Source organism: Lycorma delicatula, chromosome 3 (assembly GCF_047948215.1).
Source record: "Lycorma delicatula isolate Av1 chromosome 3, ASM4794821v1, whole genome shotgun sequence".
Taxonomy (NCBI): Eukaryota; Metazoa; Arthropoda; class Insecta; order Hemiptera; family Fulgoridae; genus Lycorma; species Lycorma delicatula.
This window is the reverse complement of record NC_134457.1, coordinates 219,855,778-219,871,639: the sequence shown is the minus strand read 5'-3', so window position 1 is coordinate 219,871,639 and position 15,862 is coordinate 219,855,778. Positions and strand designations below refer to the sequence as shown.

Here is a 15,862-nt window from a genome sequence, read left to right as displayed (position 1 = left end):
GTGATTCCGGAGGCTAAACAGAAAAAGAAAGAAAGATGAATAATGACTCAGCTGTCAACTTAACCAACGATATTTCCATTATTAAGATGAATGTTGACCGTTACACTGATATGCCATTCAGTTTATTTTTGTTTGTGAAAATTCTACCATGCAAAGTTATGTACGGCAACCATATTTATACAGTTTAACTAGTTGCACATCAACCTCTTGATAGTCGCTCGGTACTAATAACAAAATTAAACTACTGGGCTATTATCCGAATTCAAGTCCTGTCAGAATTTATTCTACCTTTAACACTTTGAATCCTAAGCCCGTGGATGTCGTGGGCTATCGACATTTTCGTAGTGACTGGAACCAATGAAATCCACAGGCATTGGTATTTAATTCTTTTATAAATTTCATACAGATTGAATTCGTTGTTACGCTTTAACGGTGGTTCTTTAGTTCATTGGAATGATTCTTTTGTTTTATTCCGCACTCTGCCGGATATTTTTGAAAATATCGAGTATCAAGTATAAAGTTTCCTTACATGTTTGAGTTAGATAAGATGTTTGTGCCGTAGAATTGAGTGTAATCAATGTAGTTACGTTATTGTGTGTAATTTTTTTTTTATTCGTAAGTAAAAATAATAATTATTAGTGCATACTTTAGTGCCAAGTTATATAGTTTTCTCTCCAAATATGTATATTCACGATCTCAAAACATAGATTAATTTGTGAAACGTTACCTGAATCCCATTTTTGTGAAGATTCGGACTTTGACCCCAGGTTTTTTTTTGAACCATTTGATCTCTGAATAGCCACATCCTTTTCTCAAAGGGAAAATTTGACAGTTAATGATGGGGTATGTGGATTTAGAGGCAGGATACGATTTCTTGTTTATGGCATAAAACTATATATTGTTTGATTCCCCAACCGTATATGTACTTCAGTTTGAAATTTTCACTGGTAAAAAAAACAACAACAAAAATTCCATAAGTTTTATTTTCCAAAAACTATTTCTGATTATCTTGACAAAGGACATACAATATTCACGGACCGGTTTTACAGTTACCAGCTGTTTTTGATTTTTTTATGGCAGTGACAGACTAATGCTGAATGTCCTATTGGAAAGAGTTGCCAAAAAAAAGCTAAAAAGAAACGAGTCTACACGAGAAGAAATCATCTCTTGTGTGTCAAATTGAAGACACTAGAGATGTATTTAAGTTATCTTCAGTTCATAGAATGACAAAGTGAAGTGCATATGCGCTCTTGGGGCACATGTTAGTTTTTGATTTCAAAAACAAAAAACCGTATATGATTATCAATTATAATAAAAATAAAACGAATGGATAAAAATTACCATATTATTTCATACTATCCATTCTAATGTAAATAAATAAATTGCTGAAAAAATTATTTTTTTCATTTATTTATGAACAAAATTGCCAGTGCCTTTATTTTATCATGGGAATCACGACCATCACCCATGGGGCATAAATGTCATTTAAAAAAATTTATTGTATCAATTGGAATGTGTTTAGAATAAAAGGCAGGAGTTCTTGCACAGTAAACCACACCAACAGCAGTAAAAACAAAGACTTACTTACAGGTCATCACTTTCCTTAGAAAATACCCCAAACTGAAAAGAAAGTGCAGTCCTCAAAAGGTCTATAAAGTCTGCTCTGAAAAAACAAAGCCTCAGGGAAAGCTAGAAAAAAGGAAACTACTTGGTGGTGTTCTGAGTGTGCAGTAGCTTTTTGTATACCTGACTGTTTCAAAATTTACCACACTGAAGCTAAGTATGTTTAAAAAAGTATCACAATTTTTTATTTTCTTCATATGTATGTAACTTTTAGAACATCATAATTTTAAGTAGGTAAAATAGGTATTAATACAATATATTAAAATAAACTGCATTTTGTTTTCTTTTTAAATATGTTAATATTATTCACCTATTACAAAATTAAAACAATTTTTTTTTTACACTCAAAAAGCCCCAGGATACTGGGACCTTTCATTTTCTGTTTAGTCTTTGTAACAACCGTAAGGTATTACTTCAGAGGGTGATATGTTTCAATGTTAACCAACCACTAGATCAGCCTTGTGGGCTTAGATACAGGCACTGTGCATATCACAAATGTCAAGGATGCAGTGTTAATCATACATAACCATGATTTTGCATGATCACAACAGCTTTCATAATAGCCTTTTATATTTTAGCCTGCTTGTTAGCATTTACTTATCCTTATAGCAGAGCTTTTAACTGAAATATATATTTTTGCAACTTAATAATGTTACTTTTCAGTACATCTTCCCTTTGTTACATATTTTACCTCCTGTAATTGTAACTAAATATGTATTTTCTGATGTTAATTTACATTGGTGTTAATCATTTGTAATAACTACTTAGGACAGTATCATTTCTACAACTATTTGGCCTTGTTCCTTGCATATTCGTATCTCATTTATTATGACAAAATATCGTTGAAAAGTATGAATAAAATAATTCTGTAATAAACAAGTATCAGTCATTCAACAGAGTTAATTTCAGTTCCAATTTTCCATTGCAATATCAAGTATGTAGTAAATTCACTGTCCGGAGTAAAATGTTATGATACAGAATAATTTTTTGTATCATTGCAAAATAAGTTTTGTTTGTAACACAAATCTTTCGTGTTCAATCCAAAAGAAGTGAGTGGCTTAAAATTAATATACAATTTTTGTATTAACATAGGTTTTTTAATATATTTTTATATCTCAATAAATAAAATGAATTTAAAAAAATTGTTTTTAAATGAATTATCAAATGATTAAATTTGTTCAAATGTTCCTGTATTGGGTAGATGATCATACTACTTACACTAGGATATGGTGTTGTAGGTGATAATGCAGTTAATCTAAATTGTTAAATTTTTTTAGGCTAATATCTAAAACCAAACAATTTTTTTTTACAAGATTGCATTTATTTTATATTAAGATTCTCTTATGTGTTCCATTGTTTTTATGCATTTGAATTTTCATATTTAATTACTGTACATGATGTATTGTTTAACAGTTAATATTTGTTTGGTACATAAATTATACTTATCCAAAAAATTTAACTTCTGATTTGTGTGGTAATTTTTAAGTTATTTTTAGTATGCATTTATTATAGTTTATTTACAATTGTCTCTGTGGTCTCCTGATCCAGTACCTCTTATAATATTATTAACCATGAAAAATATTGTTTGCAAAACTTATAAGTGCTAGTAGTTTCTTTTTGGTACACACCCTACATTCTACATCCCTAACAATTTGTTTTACATACACCAAACGTTGCCTGCCTGCACAATTGTTTCCTTCTACCTGTCCATCCAATATTAAAGGGACTATTCCAGGATGCTTTATGTGGCCTAAAAGTCCGTCTCTTCTTTTAACTATATTTTTTCAAATGCTTATTTCTTCATCTATTTGCCACAACACCTCTTCACTTTATCCATCCATCTGATTTTTAACATTCTTCTATAGCACCACATTTCAAAAGCTTCTAATCTTTTCATCTCATGTACTCTGATTGGCCAAGTTTTGCTTCCATATAAAGCTATACTCCAAACATATACTTTCAAAAATGATGTTTAAATTAATTTTTGATGTAAAAAAATTGTATTTCTTACTGAAGGTGGGTTTTGCCTGTGCTATTTGGCATTTTATATCTCCTACTTCGTCAATCTTCAGTAATTCTACTTCCCAAATAACAAAATTCTTTTACCTCCATAGTCTTTTCTCTACCTATTTTTAGATTTAGTGGTCCACCTTCTTTATTTCTGCTACACCTCATTACTTTTATTTTGTTCCTGTTTATTTTTACATAGTTCTTGCATAGGACTTCATCCATGCTGTTCATTGTTCCTTCTAAATCCATTTTACTCTCAGTTAGAATTACTATATCATCAGCAAATTGTAGCATATTTATCTTTTCACCTAAATCCTTTTTACTCTCGGCTAGAATTACTATATCATCAGCAAATCGTAGCATCTTTATCTTTTCACCTTGTACTGTTACTCCGAATCTAAATTGTTCTTTAACATCATTAACTGCTAGTTCTCTGTAAAGATTAAAAAGTACCAGGGATAGGGAACAACCTTATCAAACTCCCTTTCTTATTACGGCTTCTTTCTAATGTTCTTCAATTATTACTGTTGCTGTTTTTCCTGCAAATGTTAGCAATTTTTCTTTTATCTCTGTATTTGAATCCTAATTTTTCTAAAATGCTGAACATTTTATTCCAGTCTAAGTTATTGAATGCCTTTTCTAGGTCTATAAACCCCAAGTATGTTGGTTTCTTTTCGTTAATCTTCTTTCCATTATTCATCTGAGCGCTGAAATTGCTTCCCTTGTCCCTTTACTTTTCCTGAAACCAAATTGGTCTTCTCCTAACACTTTCCTCTCAGTTCTTCTGTACAGAATTCTAGTTTGCTACCCTGAGTGATAATTGTCTTTAACTGATAATCTACCAGTGTTTAAACAATAATATCATTCAAAATACTTCATTCAACCAAAAGAATACTTTTTAAAAATCTGAAAAATCTTTTTAGTGTTGGTAGTCAATTTAAATACACATATGAAATTTGATGCAGTGTAGTTCAAATTTATAAGCCCTCATGACTTGAATCGATACTAACACAAGGTTATAAAATCATTCAGTACTGACTGAACACAACATTCAATGTAACAATATTTGGCAGACTGACCAAACAGACTGTGGGTGTAACAACCTTCAATATTTTCTGCATGATAAATATTATTAAATATTCTGCATGACTTTCAATATCCTTCATCAGAAAAGTGCAATCAGTGTAAGGATAGTTTGAAATGTTCTGATAACTCATAAACAACTACATTATTCATAACAGTCACTGTATTTACTTATATTTATTTATAACAGTCACTGAAGTGATCCAACCAAAATATTTTTGGTTGCTTCACCATGTTTTTTATATTTCCATATACAATGGCTGCCCAAAACAGGTATTTTTATCCCTTTCAAACTTTTAAAAACAGTTTAATTTTTTCAAACTGTACTTTTTATTTCACTTTTAGTTTTTATTCCGTTAATTAACTTTTCAATTATATTTTAATTTATTTACTTTTCATTTTTATTTGTTAAATTAGATATGTAGTAGACTAATTCTAAACCTTACTCGATACTAAAAATGAAATATCACATTTAAGAATAAAGTGTTCTATTATTTTAGTTTTTTTTTGTTTTTTTAAAACACCCCCAACATCCCCGGCCACCGCCGTTAGGCTATGCGCAGGAATCTCGAAGTGTCGTGGTAGTCGACTGCCCCCCTGTCTTGCCTTTCCCGTGGCATCCCATCGGGGTCCTCTCAGTTTCATCAAGATGCAGCAGCCCTCCCTTCTGGACGACCACTACATCCCTCCACTGAGAGGCTACCCTTCCCGTCCCTAATATTATTTTAGTTGGTAAAATTCACATTTCTTTAATTTCAGAGTACTTAATAATGGCGTAAATGCACATGATTTGTGCAGAATTTGAAAATTCATAACTTTGTTCAGAATTGAATTTTGAAGCAAACTCTGAGGACTGCTATCAAAAGGTGTGTTGTTGCACGATAATGCCCATCCACATACTGCCACCCACACTGCTGAAACGCTCCAGAAACTCAGCTTTGAAGTACTGGCTCGTCCTCCGTGTAGTCCTGATCGTGCCCCTTCTGGCTACCACTTGTTTGTGTTCCACTCACAGAGGCATTAAAGAACGCGTGAAAACGCCACACCCTACCGACCAATCGCAACGTCGGATCCAAAGCGACCGGCGCATGCGCAACACGGATACAAGGCCTTCGTATGTTCTCCTACAGTGCCTACGCATCCAGTCGACCTCGAACATGTTTGAACACGAAACTACCATACACAAACCGAAGTTGAAGCCACGTGCGTGATGTGTACAATAAAGTGGTATCAGTTACGAACAACCTTGAACATTTCTGAACAGAAATTCAGAGAAATCAAAAAATTCTCCAATTTTAAAGATTGTGAAGCAAACTGGTTTATTAAACACTCTCCTCACAATTTGTCATATGGGGGTTTAAAGTGATTTTTGATTTGTGTATAATTTGAATAAAAATTCCCTATTTTTAAAGATTGTGTCTTCCCCGAAAAAAAAAGTTAATTTATTAAACACTCCTCACCATTTACCACATAACCTGATAGTAGATAAATCTATTGCCAGATCATATAACGGGCCTTGGAACCACTACATATATCAATTGTAAAAACTATCATTATAAATAAAACAATAGCACACATTTGCTGTGTGGGGGTTTAAAGTGTTTTTTTGTGTATAATAGATTGATTGTGTTGAAGTTTGTGATGTGCGTGTTATGTGTTATTGTAGTCCTGAAAAGGACTGTTTTCCTATACCTCTATCGTCTTCTTTTGAATTAAATACCTATTCGAAAACGACATTGTGCTTAACAGATATCAATTAATTGTTGCAAACTTTGTATTCATTTAATTCCTGGGTGTATTTTACTGGTTTATTTGTAATAATACAAAGTAAGAGTTTAGTGTGTTGCGTGACGCTACTGTCGATCGTGGGAATCTTTTAAAACACACACACCTCCTAGATATTTTTTTTATATACGGACATCATATAAATAATGTCTTAATGCTGAATGAATGTTTACGCGATATATTAGTGGAAGTTTACGAACACACACACACACAGAGAGAGAGAGAGGGTTTTGCATTACGATAATTTATCACATTCCTATGTTTGTGATCAGTGTTAAGTTTTAATTTACTGTAGGCTCGTGTCTTCAGCGACCGTGTTGCGCATGCGCTGCCGCTTGGCGCTATCGCGCTTACTGTTGTAACGGACTTTCAAAATAGGACGCTCAACCTTAGGCCATGTTCGTCAGCTGTTCTTCAGTCGCGCGCCAAAAATAGCACTTTCAACAACTCCGCGCCGCTACGTTAACGCACGCACGCGAACAAACACGAAGCCGCCGCCGCCTTTTGGTGCACGAACCATGTCCGGGTCCTGGAGTGGCGGGTGACGTCTCCTGGTGCAACGGCCACGACGACCAGGATCATCCTCGAGGTACGTCTAAATTTTTATTCATAAAAACACAATATATTTTCTCACACACACACACACACACACGCACACAGTATATTTTCATACACACATACGCAATATATTTTCATACACACACACGCACACAATATATTTTCATACACACACACACACACACAGACCCACACATGTAATATTTTTCATTTTTCTCACGCGCGCAACTTATATACAACATTTTTCACTCAATACATCAGGGAGCCGCTGTAGCCGATTGGTTTAAGGCGTCAGCCAGTCGCGTCCCGTCCCGTCATGACACAGTTCGAGTCCTAGCCGATCAGGTTTATTTCACTTTAAATATTTAATTCAAACCGAACGCTACAGCTTTACAGAGTGTACGGCCGGCGCATGCAGGTACCATTGAGGTTCCGTAAGAATCGTACGTAGAACAAGGGGGGCTTTATGTCGCACGGCCTGTACCAATATAACGGCGGTCTTTTGCCGCGTACAATGCATGTTGGCGTATTGCCAAATAATTCTTATATTAATGATATGAACGACGCTCATATACAATCCTCCGTATGTATTTGGAAAATAGATACGGAAATAGATATTAAATACAGTTTTGATTTACCGTATAATAACGAAACATACGGCCGACCTCAGGGCCAATGTCTCGGAGATAAGTCGTTCATTAAGACGTCAGCCGATACATTCAGACGTTGCGGTTCGGTGCGAGGCTGGATCTGGTTCCGGAACGGAATCCAGATCCGAACAAGCGACCGGTTGGCGACCTTACAGCGGTGGGGCGGTGAGCTGTGGTATATAAAGCCGGCGACGTGCGAGCGGCGATCAGTTGTTTGTATGAATTTACCCGGGCACAATTACTTAGGCCCTGGCAACCCGATCGATAACGGGCCCCCGGTGGACATCGATGATCAGATCGCGCTTGAGCACGATCGCAGATACGAATCGGCCACAGAACATCATCATATACGTGCAGCTGATAGATCTGCGAATCGGGGATTTTGCTGGCGATTTCGTTAGGACTGGGAATCGGCACAGCCTGGTGGGTGCCGCAGGTCTTTCAATCAAATACGGAGTGAAATCGGTTACCGGAGTACTTTATCCCCGAATGTCAGGCCGTACAGCGGATACACCTATGGCTGATGAACCTCCTGCAAAGGTAGCGAAAAAGGACGGCGGCGGCCGGCGCTACATACTTTGTACACCGGCCGATCGCTAACTTCAACCACCACCGTTTCATGTGGACCTGCGGTTACCAGTTTAAGCACCTGTCCGGCAAAACACAGTGGACCGAGGCGTTGCCTGCGGCTAATAAGAAGCCCGCTTTTGCGGCCACCTACATGAACGTCGGGTACGTGACGACGCCGTTGGCCTACATTCCTGTCGATATACCGCCTTGGTACCTGTCTCCGGCCGAATTCAAGAATCTACCGTTAACATCCGAAGTGAAACGTGTACAGCGCAGTGTGAAACCTATCGGCTTTCGTTTACCGTTTATAACAAACAGTGCGCAAATAAGTAACGCCAATAGTGAACAGTTTATGTTAGTCGGAGCCGCATACGGGCTTTGCAACAGGTACCAGGGCGTTAATTGTAAGTACACATACGCTGCCGATAATCCTATGATACCGACAGAGCTTCATCTGCACAATCCGTGCGATGAGGTATCAAATTGGTACGGTGGTACAGCCACCGGGTCCTCTATAGACTATTCTGCGATACCGTGTTCATTCGGTAATCAGATTTAAAACAGTATTATGTACAGCATTATTATAATCAGACAGGGGCGGATACATTACCTGAAATTATGAAAGATATGCAGGTTTTTCCGATAACAAACTCCGCAACAGCGGAACCGTTATTATATGAACACAGGCCGCAAGTATGTGTACTTAAGCCGATGAAACCGTATCCTCCGTTGAAAACGTGTAATACTAAATTAAGATACGGTATTAAAAGTTTTTGTATATCAGACATGTTGTTTGATGCCGGCTTAAAGACCGGTATAAAATTACAGAGTGTAAGATCGGCGCATGCAGGTACCGTTGAGGTTCCGTACGAATTGTACGTAGAACAGGGGGGCTTTATGCAGCACGGCCTGTACCAGTATAACGACGGTCTTTTGCCGCCTACAATGCATGTTGGCGTATTGCCAAATAATTCTTATAATTATGATATGAACGACGCTCATATACAATCCTCCGTATGTATTTGGAAAATAGATACGGAAATAGATATTAAATACAGTTTTGATTTACCGTATAATAACGAAACATACGGCTGACCTCAGGGCCAATGTCTCGGAGATAAGTCGTTCATTAAGACGTCAGCCGACATCTCCAACGCGTTCGGCTATCGGTCAAACCTGGACGGCGATAACCTTGTTACGGAGGACTATAAACTCACACGACTAGAACGTGAGAGCGTCATGCCGTCAACGTCAGATACTGTTGCAAGCTGCGTATCAGGCGATTTTGTTAATAAACAAAATGCCAAATATAGACTCAATTATATCTTAAATAATAAGTTTAGTGTGACCTCAAAAGTGAAATCTGTTATAAAACATTTATCGTACAGATACAGACGGTTTTAATGTTATTTTAATGTCAACAAATGATATTTGTGACATTACTACAAACTTTGAGTCTTATCTGTCCGCAAAACATAACATTTATATTTAATCTGTAAATAAAATTGTGAATATTAAGGTAATTTGTATAAATAAAAGATAAATGTGTATTATCGACTAACATGTTTATTTTCAATTATACCTTACAATACATTGCGACTACATATTCTATTTAATTACAATAATTCCGATCTATCTGTAAAAAAAAGCTTAATTGTATTTTCAATATATTTAAAGCGTACGTTCGTGTCCCGTCCTTCAGTTTCCTAACATCCGCTCCCCAACATAACAGCAGTCCTACAGCCACAGGGTCGGGCTTACTACGGCATCGAGCTAAAAAGCACACGTACGCCATTCATATTTACGCATCCATATAAAAAAGGCTCGGTCGTTCGGGAACACCTCTATTGCTTAAAACAATAAGGGATGTTTTCTCGAATCGGATGGATTCTAGGAGGATGGTTTTTAACCTGCACCTCTAACTGATCCCCGGCCATAATTTGTTTTATATCCTCATAATAGTAGAGATCGAGGCGGGCTTCATTCCAAATATTTACACGCCGTGCCAGGCCGCCCGTAAACGGAAATTGTTCGTTGCCACTGGGGCTGATAATATATCCCGGGTTTAAGAAGAACGACCCTAGAGCGTCAAAGAAATAGTTTTTACCCGAATTCGGCGGACCCAATATATATATTGTATTGCACTTGTTCAGGCCTTTATTACAAACCGTATATACGTCGTTAAGAAACATCTTCATTTTTGTTACATCGAAATCGAACTGATACATTAGGAGGCCGACCAACGCATACACGCTATCAACAGCGTCGTAATACATTTTATCGTAGTCGGCCTTACTGGGTGCGTTAAATAATGGAGGATTATTATTAAAATGCAACATAAAGTCTAAGACATCAAAGCTGTTATATAAATGTTTTACCTTTCTCAATGCCGGTTTAACAATTCTATCGGAGTCGTCTAATTCCTCTGTAACGGTCGAATCCGTTACGGAATCTGTTTCGGAGGTTGCTCCGAAACCTCCGATACATTCAGACGTTGCGGTTCGGTGCGAGGCTGGATCTGGTTCCGGAACGGAATCCAGATCCGAACAAGTGACCGGTCGGCGACCTTACAGCGGTGGGGCGGTGAGATGTGGTATGATATACGGAGTAGTGGAGCTTTGATACAGCAATTAAAACCCGCCTCACAGCCTTCGTTTCTAACCCGCCGTTGCAGTCTCCAATACATGATTGCCTATCCAGCCCCTTCCCTTTTTACACTCTCCCTGGTCGCTCTCTTTATAGATACGCGGTATAAATACAGGCTGTGCGACGCGATTAAATCCGTACTTTTGCCCGACACACGTATGCGTCAGTTACATATCGGCGTGAGACTGTCAGACCGAAAATTAGTATTAACTTAACACCATCTGTCGAGTATGTAATCTGTGGAAGATCTTTTGCGTGTCAGGAAGCAAAAGTCAAAAAAGCAAGAATACCGCTCGCTACAGCTGGGGGATCCTGGCACAACCTTCAGAGACGAGGACGATTGTGTGACCACTGTGTTTGAACGGTCGCAGATCATATCAAGTTCGGAGGAGGACGAACAGTCGACGCAGCTTCCCGACAACGAGTTAGAATGCGAGGAGTTGCAGGACGGTGAATACTCGTTCAAGGAAAATGTGGAGGTAGCGGCACTGACACCACTGAGCCGCCCATCGATATGTTGCAGCGGATCGTCCAACAGACGGATGAATCGTTGTCGAAGGGGACGGCCTCAGCGACGACTGCGGGGAATCGTCGCGGCAAGAAGAGGGTGCGGTTCCAGGAGCAGACGACGACGAGCTCAACAGAGCGTTCGAAGCAGCATACGGACGACGACCATCAAGCAGCGGCGACGAAAGCGACACCGTCGACGAAGAGGCAGAAGAAGAACCCGGCTGCGACAATAAACGACCCAGACTCATTGACGTTAGTCGCAATGAACAATTAAACAATTCATCAGTGCTACCAACACTCCTTCAACAGTGCTTCTTCCTTTGAAATATTACTTCAATAATGTAATACAAAATATATAACCTGGTTGGCAACACTGACAGACTACGAGCGCCACTGACGTTACAATGCAAGATGGCCGACCACCGCCATCTTGAATTCGTGACCTCATTCAGCCAGGCGCCCGTATCCCCATTTTCGTACTAACAGAAATGATCATATTAAAAAATATATTTTTAATCATTATGTTTAGTAAAAGGAGTGATTGTTAGGTTAAAAAATTGTAATAAATTTAAATGATGTTTCAACACTTATAATTCACGGGCTATATGATTTTGGTGCGATTAAAACTTTCAATGCCAATAATGAGAATTGATTCTGATTGTCTGTGATGAAGTTCTGATGTGTGAACACATTCTTAATACTAGATAATTAAATGGGTAAATCTCAGAGTTGATGCTAGCATTTGTAAATCGCTGTTGGGCTCATATCCTTACACTCCCTACTTGAGTTTTGTCCCTTTTCCTTTTGATATTGACCTCAATTCTTGTCACTTGCTTCAACATATTTTACTCTTCTTGGTTCTTGAACCCGCCCATCCATATGCTGCTGTCTCATCTTGTCCAAAATATTTCCATTTTTCATTTCAGCTTATTCAACAAAATATTACAATAATACCTCCAAAGACTGCATTTACATTACATGTGCCGTTCTTCCCTCACACTTGCACTCCAATGCAACAGTTTATATTCTCTGCTTTTGACTTCTTTACAACAAATTTTTGTTCTTCAAAGAAACTAATGTTTCTAGAAAACTATGTTTTACTAGTCATCTGGTGTTAATTCAACATCTGATATCCTTTGTAAATATATTGTTATTCTTTCTCCAATAAGAAAGCAGAGTAATGTACACAAGTTAAAATGCTGGTATTGAGGACCATTATATTTGTTAATTTTTTTAATTTAAATTGTCTATATTGTATCCTCTGTATTTTCTCAAAATCTAAAATTATTCCAAATGAAGTGATAAGATCTTTATTGTTTTCCTGCAAGACCTTTATAAATATGATTATTTTTCTGCTTTTCATGAACCTTGACTGATTTAATATATATCCTTCGTGTGGGTAGTCCCTCATCATTGATTCCAATGTTTTGTCAATTCTTTAAACTTGTGGTTTCCACCATTCTGAACTAACTTATTTTTATTTACTGGTGGGGGACCAAGTAAGCATTTTGTATGATATATGTCAGTTTTATATATTATATGTTAGTTATTTTGATAGAGATAATAATTTTAGTAGCTTACATCCTTTTTTTTTTATAAAATTAATTTATCTGCTATTATGTATTGGTTGCTTAATTTTAGGCACTTGTTATTGAATGGGCTGACAGGTTTAAAAAGTATGAAAACTCGTTTCTTGAGATTATTTCTTTTATATATTTCTGCTAGTGTAAAAGTATACAATTTTACTGAAGATGACCAGAAATCTGCTTCACTTTTATTCACTTATATAAGTACTTGAGAATAAATACCCTCAAAGAAATGCAAAAATGAGAAAAATAAGAAAAAATTGCAGAGAAATAATGTAACGAGATGCTATCAAGTATAAGATAAGGTTCTCAGAAATTAAAATATATATTATTTTTTACAATTTTCATGCAATTATCATGCAATTAATAATTCAGTACTGAATTATTTTATTTTTAATAATTATTTAAAAAATAAACAAATAAAATTATATATATATGCATTTTCTGCATCTGAAAAAGCATCTCAAAGAAACTGCAACATTGGGAAAACTCCCCCGGGAATGTTATTCTGGTACACATCAATAATTGTGGTGGCTTGTTATAATATATTATATGTTATTGTATATTATATGTATATAATATACAAGCGCAGAGGGTTCAAGAGTTATGTTACAGTGTAGTATATTAAGTTCTGGTAGTTTAGTTAATAGCTCTATGGGAATTGTGAAGAAATTCAAATGCCCTGCCTTACAAAGGGACCAACTGCAAAGGGATGAGTTAACAGAAGCTGTGTTAATAAATTCAATGACGAACCAATAGGTAAAAAAATGAAAGATAAAGATGGTTGTGTACCTATTACAGTAGTTAAGTACAATGTTTGAAGCTACTAAATGGTACGGAGCTGTAGAAAGACGTATGCTACCTTTAATTTTAAGTTTGGCTGCAGCAGTGCACAAATTGCAAGGTACAACATGAAATAGAGCTGTAGTAGATTTAGGTAAAAAAGTATTTGCAAAGTAATGTATCAACAGTGTGTTACAAATATTATGAAGAAATTTAGTTGTCCAACCTTAGGAGACTCCACAAAAGTTCATGTGATGCAGCATATATAGAAATACAATAATATAAGATGTAATAATTACTATGTTTATTTTTCCCGGGGTATTTGGTGCTCTATTAGCCATCATCATACTTTTGTGATCAACATTGCACTGATTTGATAATAATAATAAATTTATATTCTGTTGATTTACTTTCAAAAAATATTTAACAATATGAATGTTTACGTTGTATTATCTAACATTACTTATTCTATTGTTATATTTTAATTGTAACAGTGGAATCTTTTGCATATATTTGGAGAAAAAAATGAATTATTTCATAATAAACAATTTTTAGTTTTAAATCGTACATAGAATAAATTTGAATTATAAATATTTTTAATTTCATTTTTTAGATTGAAAAATCTTTAGTAAAATCAAATCAGAAGTAAAGAAGTTTCAAAAGTTTTCGAAAGAATATTAAAGATGTTTCCAGGTCCTTCAAAATATAACATAACAAACTGTTACGATAATATTGTTAAAGTAATCGTTTATGACGATGTCGTTAAAGTTGTTGAAATATTGGAAAGGAATACGAATGAAATCAAAATGATAATGACAAATTTTAAATTATATTATTTATTTTATAAGACAAAAAGTAAAGAAATGTTGATAATCTTATTAGATTATTTTGATGATAAAAATATTTTTGATATTACCAATAATTTACCATCAATTATTACTGCTGCTATAAGGCTTGGTATGGATATCAAAATGATACAACGATTGATTGACAGAGGTGAAATATTAACAATACAGATGCAAGACATGATTCACCATTATTACAATCTGTAAAGAGTAAAAGAAATGTTAATTTCATGAAAGAAATATTAGAAATGGGTGCAGATGTTAATGAAATATGTGACCGTTTAGGAAATACAATATTGCATATAGCAGTAAGTAACTTTTGTAGCGGTGATATCGAAGTGATTAAATTGTTGATAGATTCAGGTGCAGATGTCAATCCTCAGAATTATTCCGGGGAAACACCTTTCATGAAATTTCCACTGAATGCAGATGAAGATTTGTGGTTGGAACTTATAAAGAGAGGATTATACATTGATGAAAGCTCAGGAAGCTATTTGTTAAGTGATACCTTCCTAACTAATGTAGTGTCAAAAACAAGTAGAATTAAACAGTTCTTACATGTACTAAATTATAATCAATTCACTATAAACACAATAAATAAAATATGTAATCGTCTTCTATGTTTGGCACTGAATCAAAATAGTTGTGTTGATTGTATTACAGAAATCATTAATAATATTGTAAACGTTAATGAAATGAGATACCTTATCCTTGATGTAAATGATAAAGCATTATTAATAGCTTTAAAGCTTAATAGAGATAAGGAAATTATATCAGCACTTATTGATAACGGTGCAGATGTTAATGCGATTGATGGACACGAATTACGTATAGTATATGCAATAAATAACAATTATAAAGTAGAAATAATCAATAAATTGATTAATTTAGGTGCAGATGTCAATAAGTGTGATTGTGATGGAGTTACACCTTTAATGTATGCAATTAAGAATAACAGTAATGAAATTATTGGTGGATTGATTAATGCTGGAGCCGATGTAAATGCAGTAGATAAATCTGGAAGAACAATTTTACAGTATGCTGTTATATTTTGTAATAATCAAGACGTCTTTAATTTACTTATTACAAAAGGAGCTGATTTAAGTAAAATAAATGGTAAGTATGATAATTTTTGATCATTGTGGAAGTTGTGAAGAAAAGCAATCATAAATTTATTGCAGAAATTATTCAAAATGGAAACAATGATAAGAAA

General features: G+C 35.5%; 1 protein-coding gene across 1 annotated transcript; it reads left to right on the top strand.

The window, feature by feature from the left end:
* Positions 1–1,126: 1,126 nt before the first annotated feature.
* Positions 1,127–15,804, top strand: LOC142321092 (uncharacterized). Its single transcript, XM_075359094.1, has 2 exons — positions 1,127–1,780; positions 14,418–15,804. The coding sequence occupies exon 2, from the start codon at positions 14,880–14,882 to the stop codon at positions 15,783–15,785; it is 906 nt and encodes a 301-aa protein (XP_075215209.1). The 5' UTR covers positions 1,127–1,780; positions 14,418–14,879; the 3' UTR covers positions 15,786–15,804.
* The last annotated feature ends 58 nt before the right edge of the window (positions 15,805–15,862 follow it).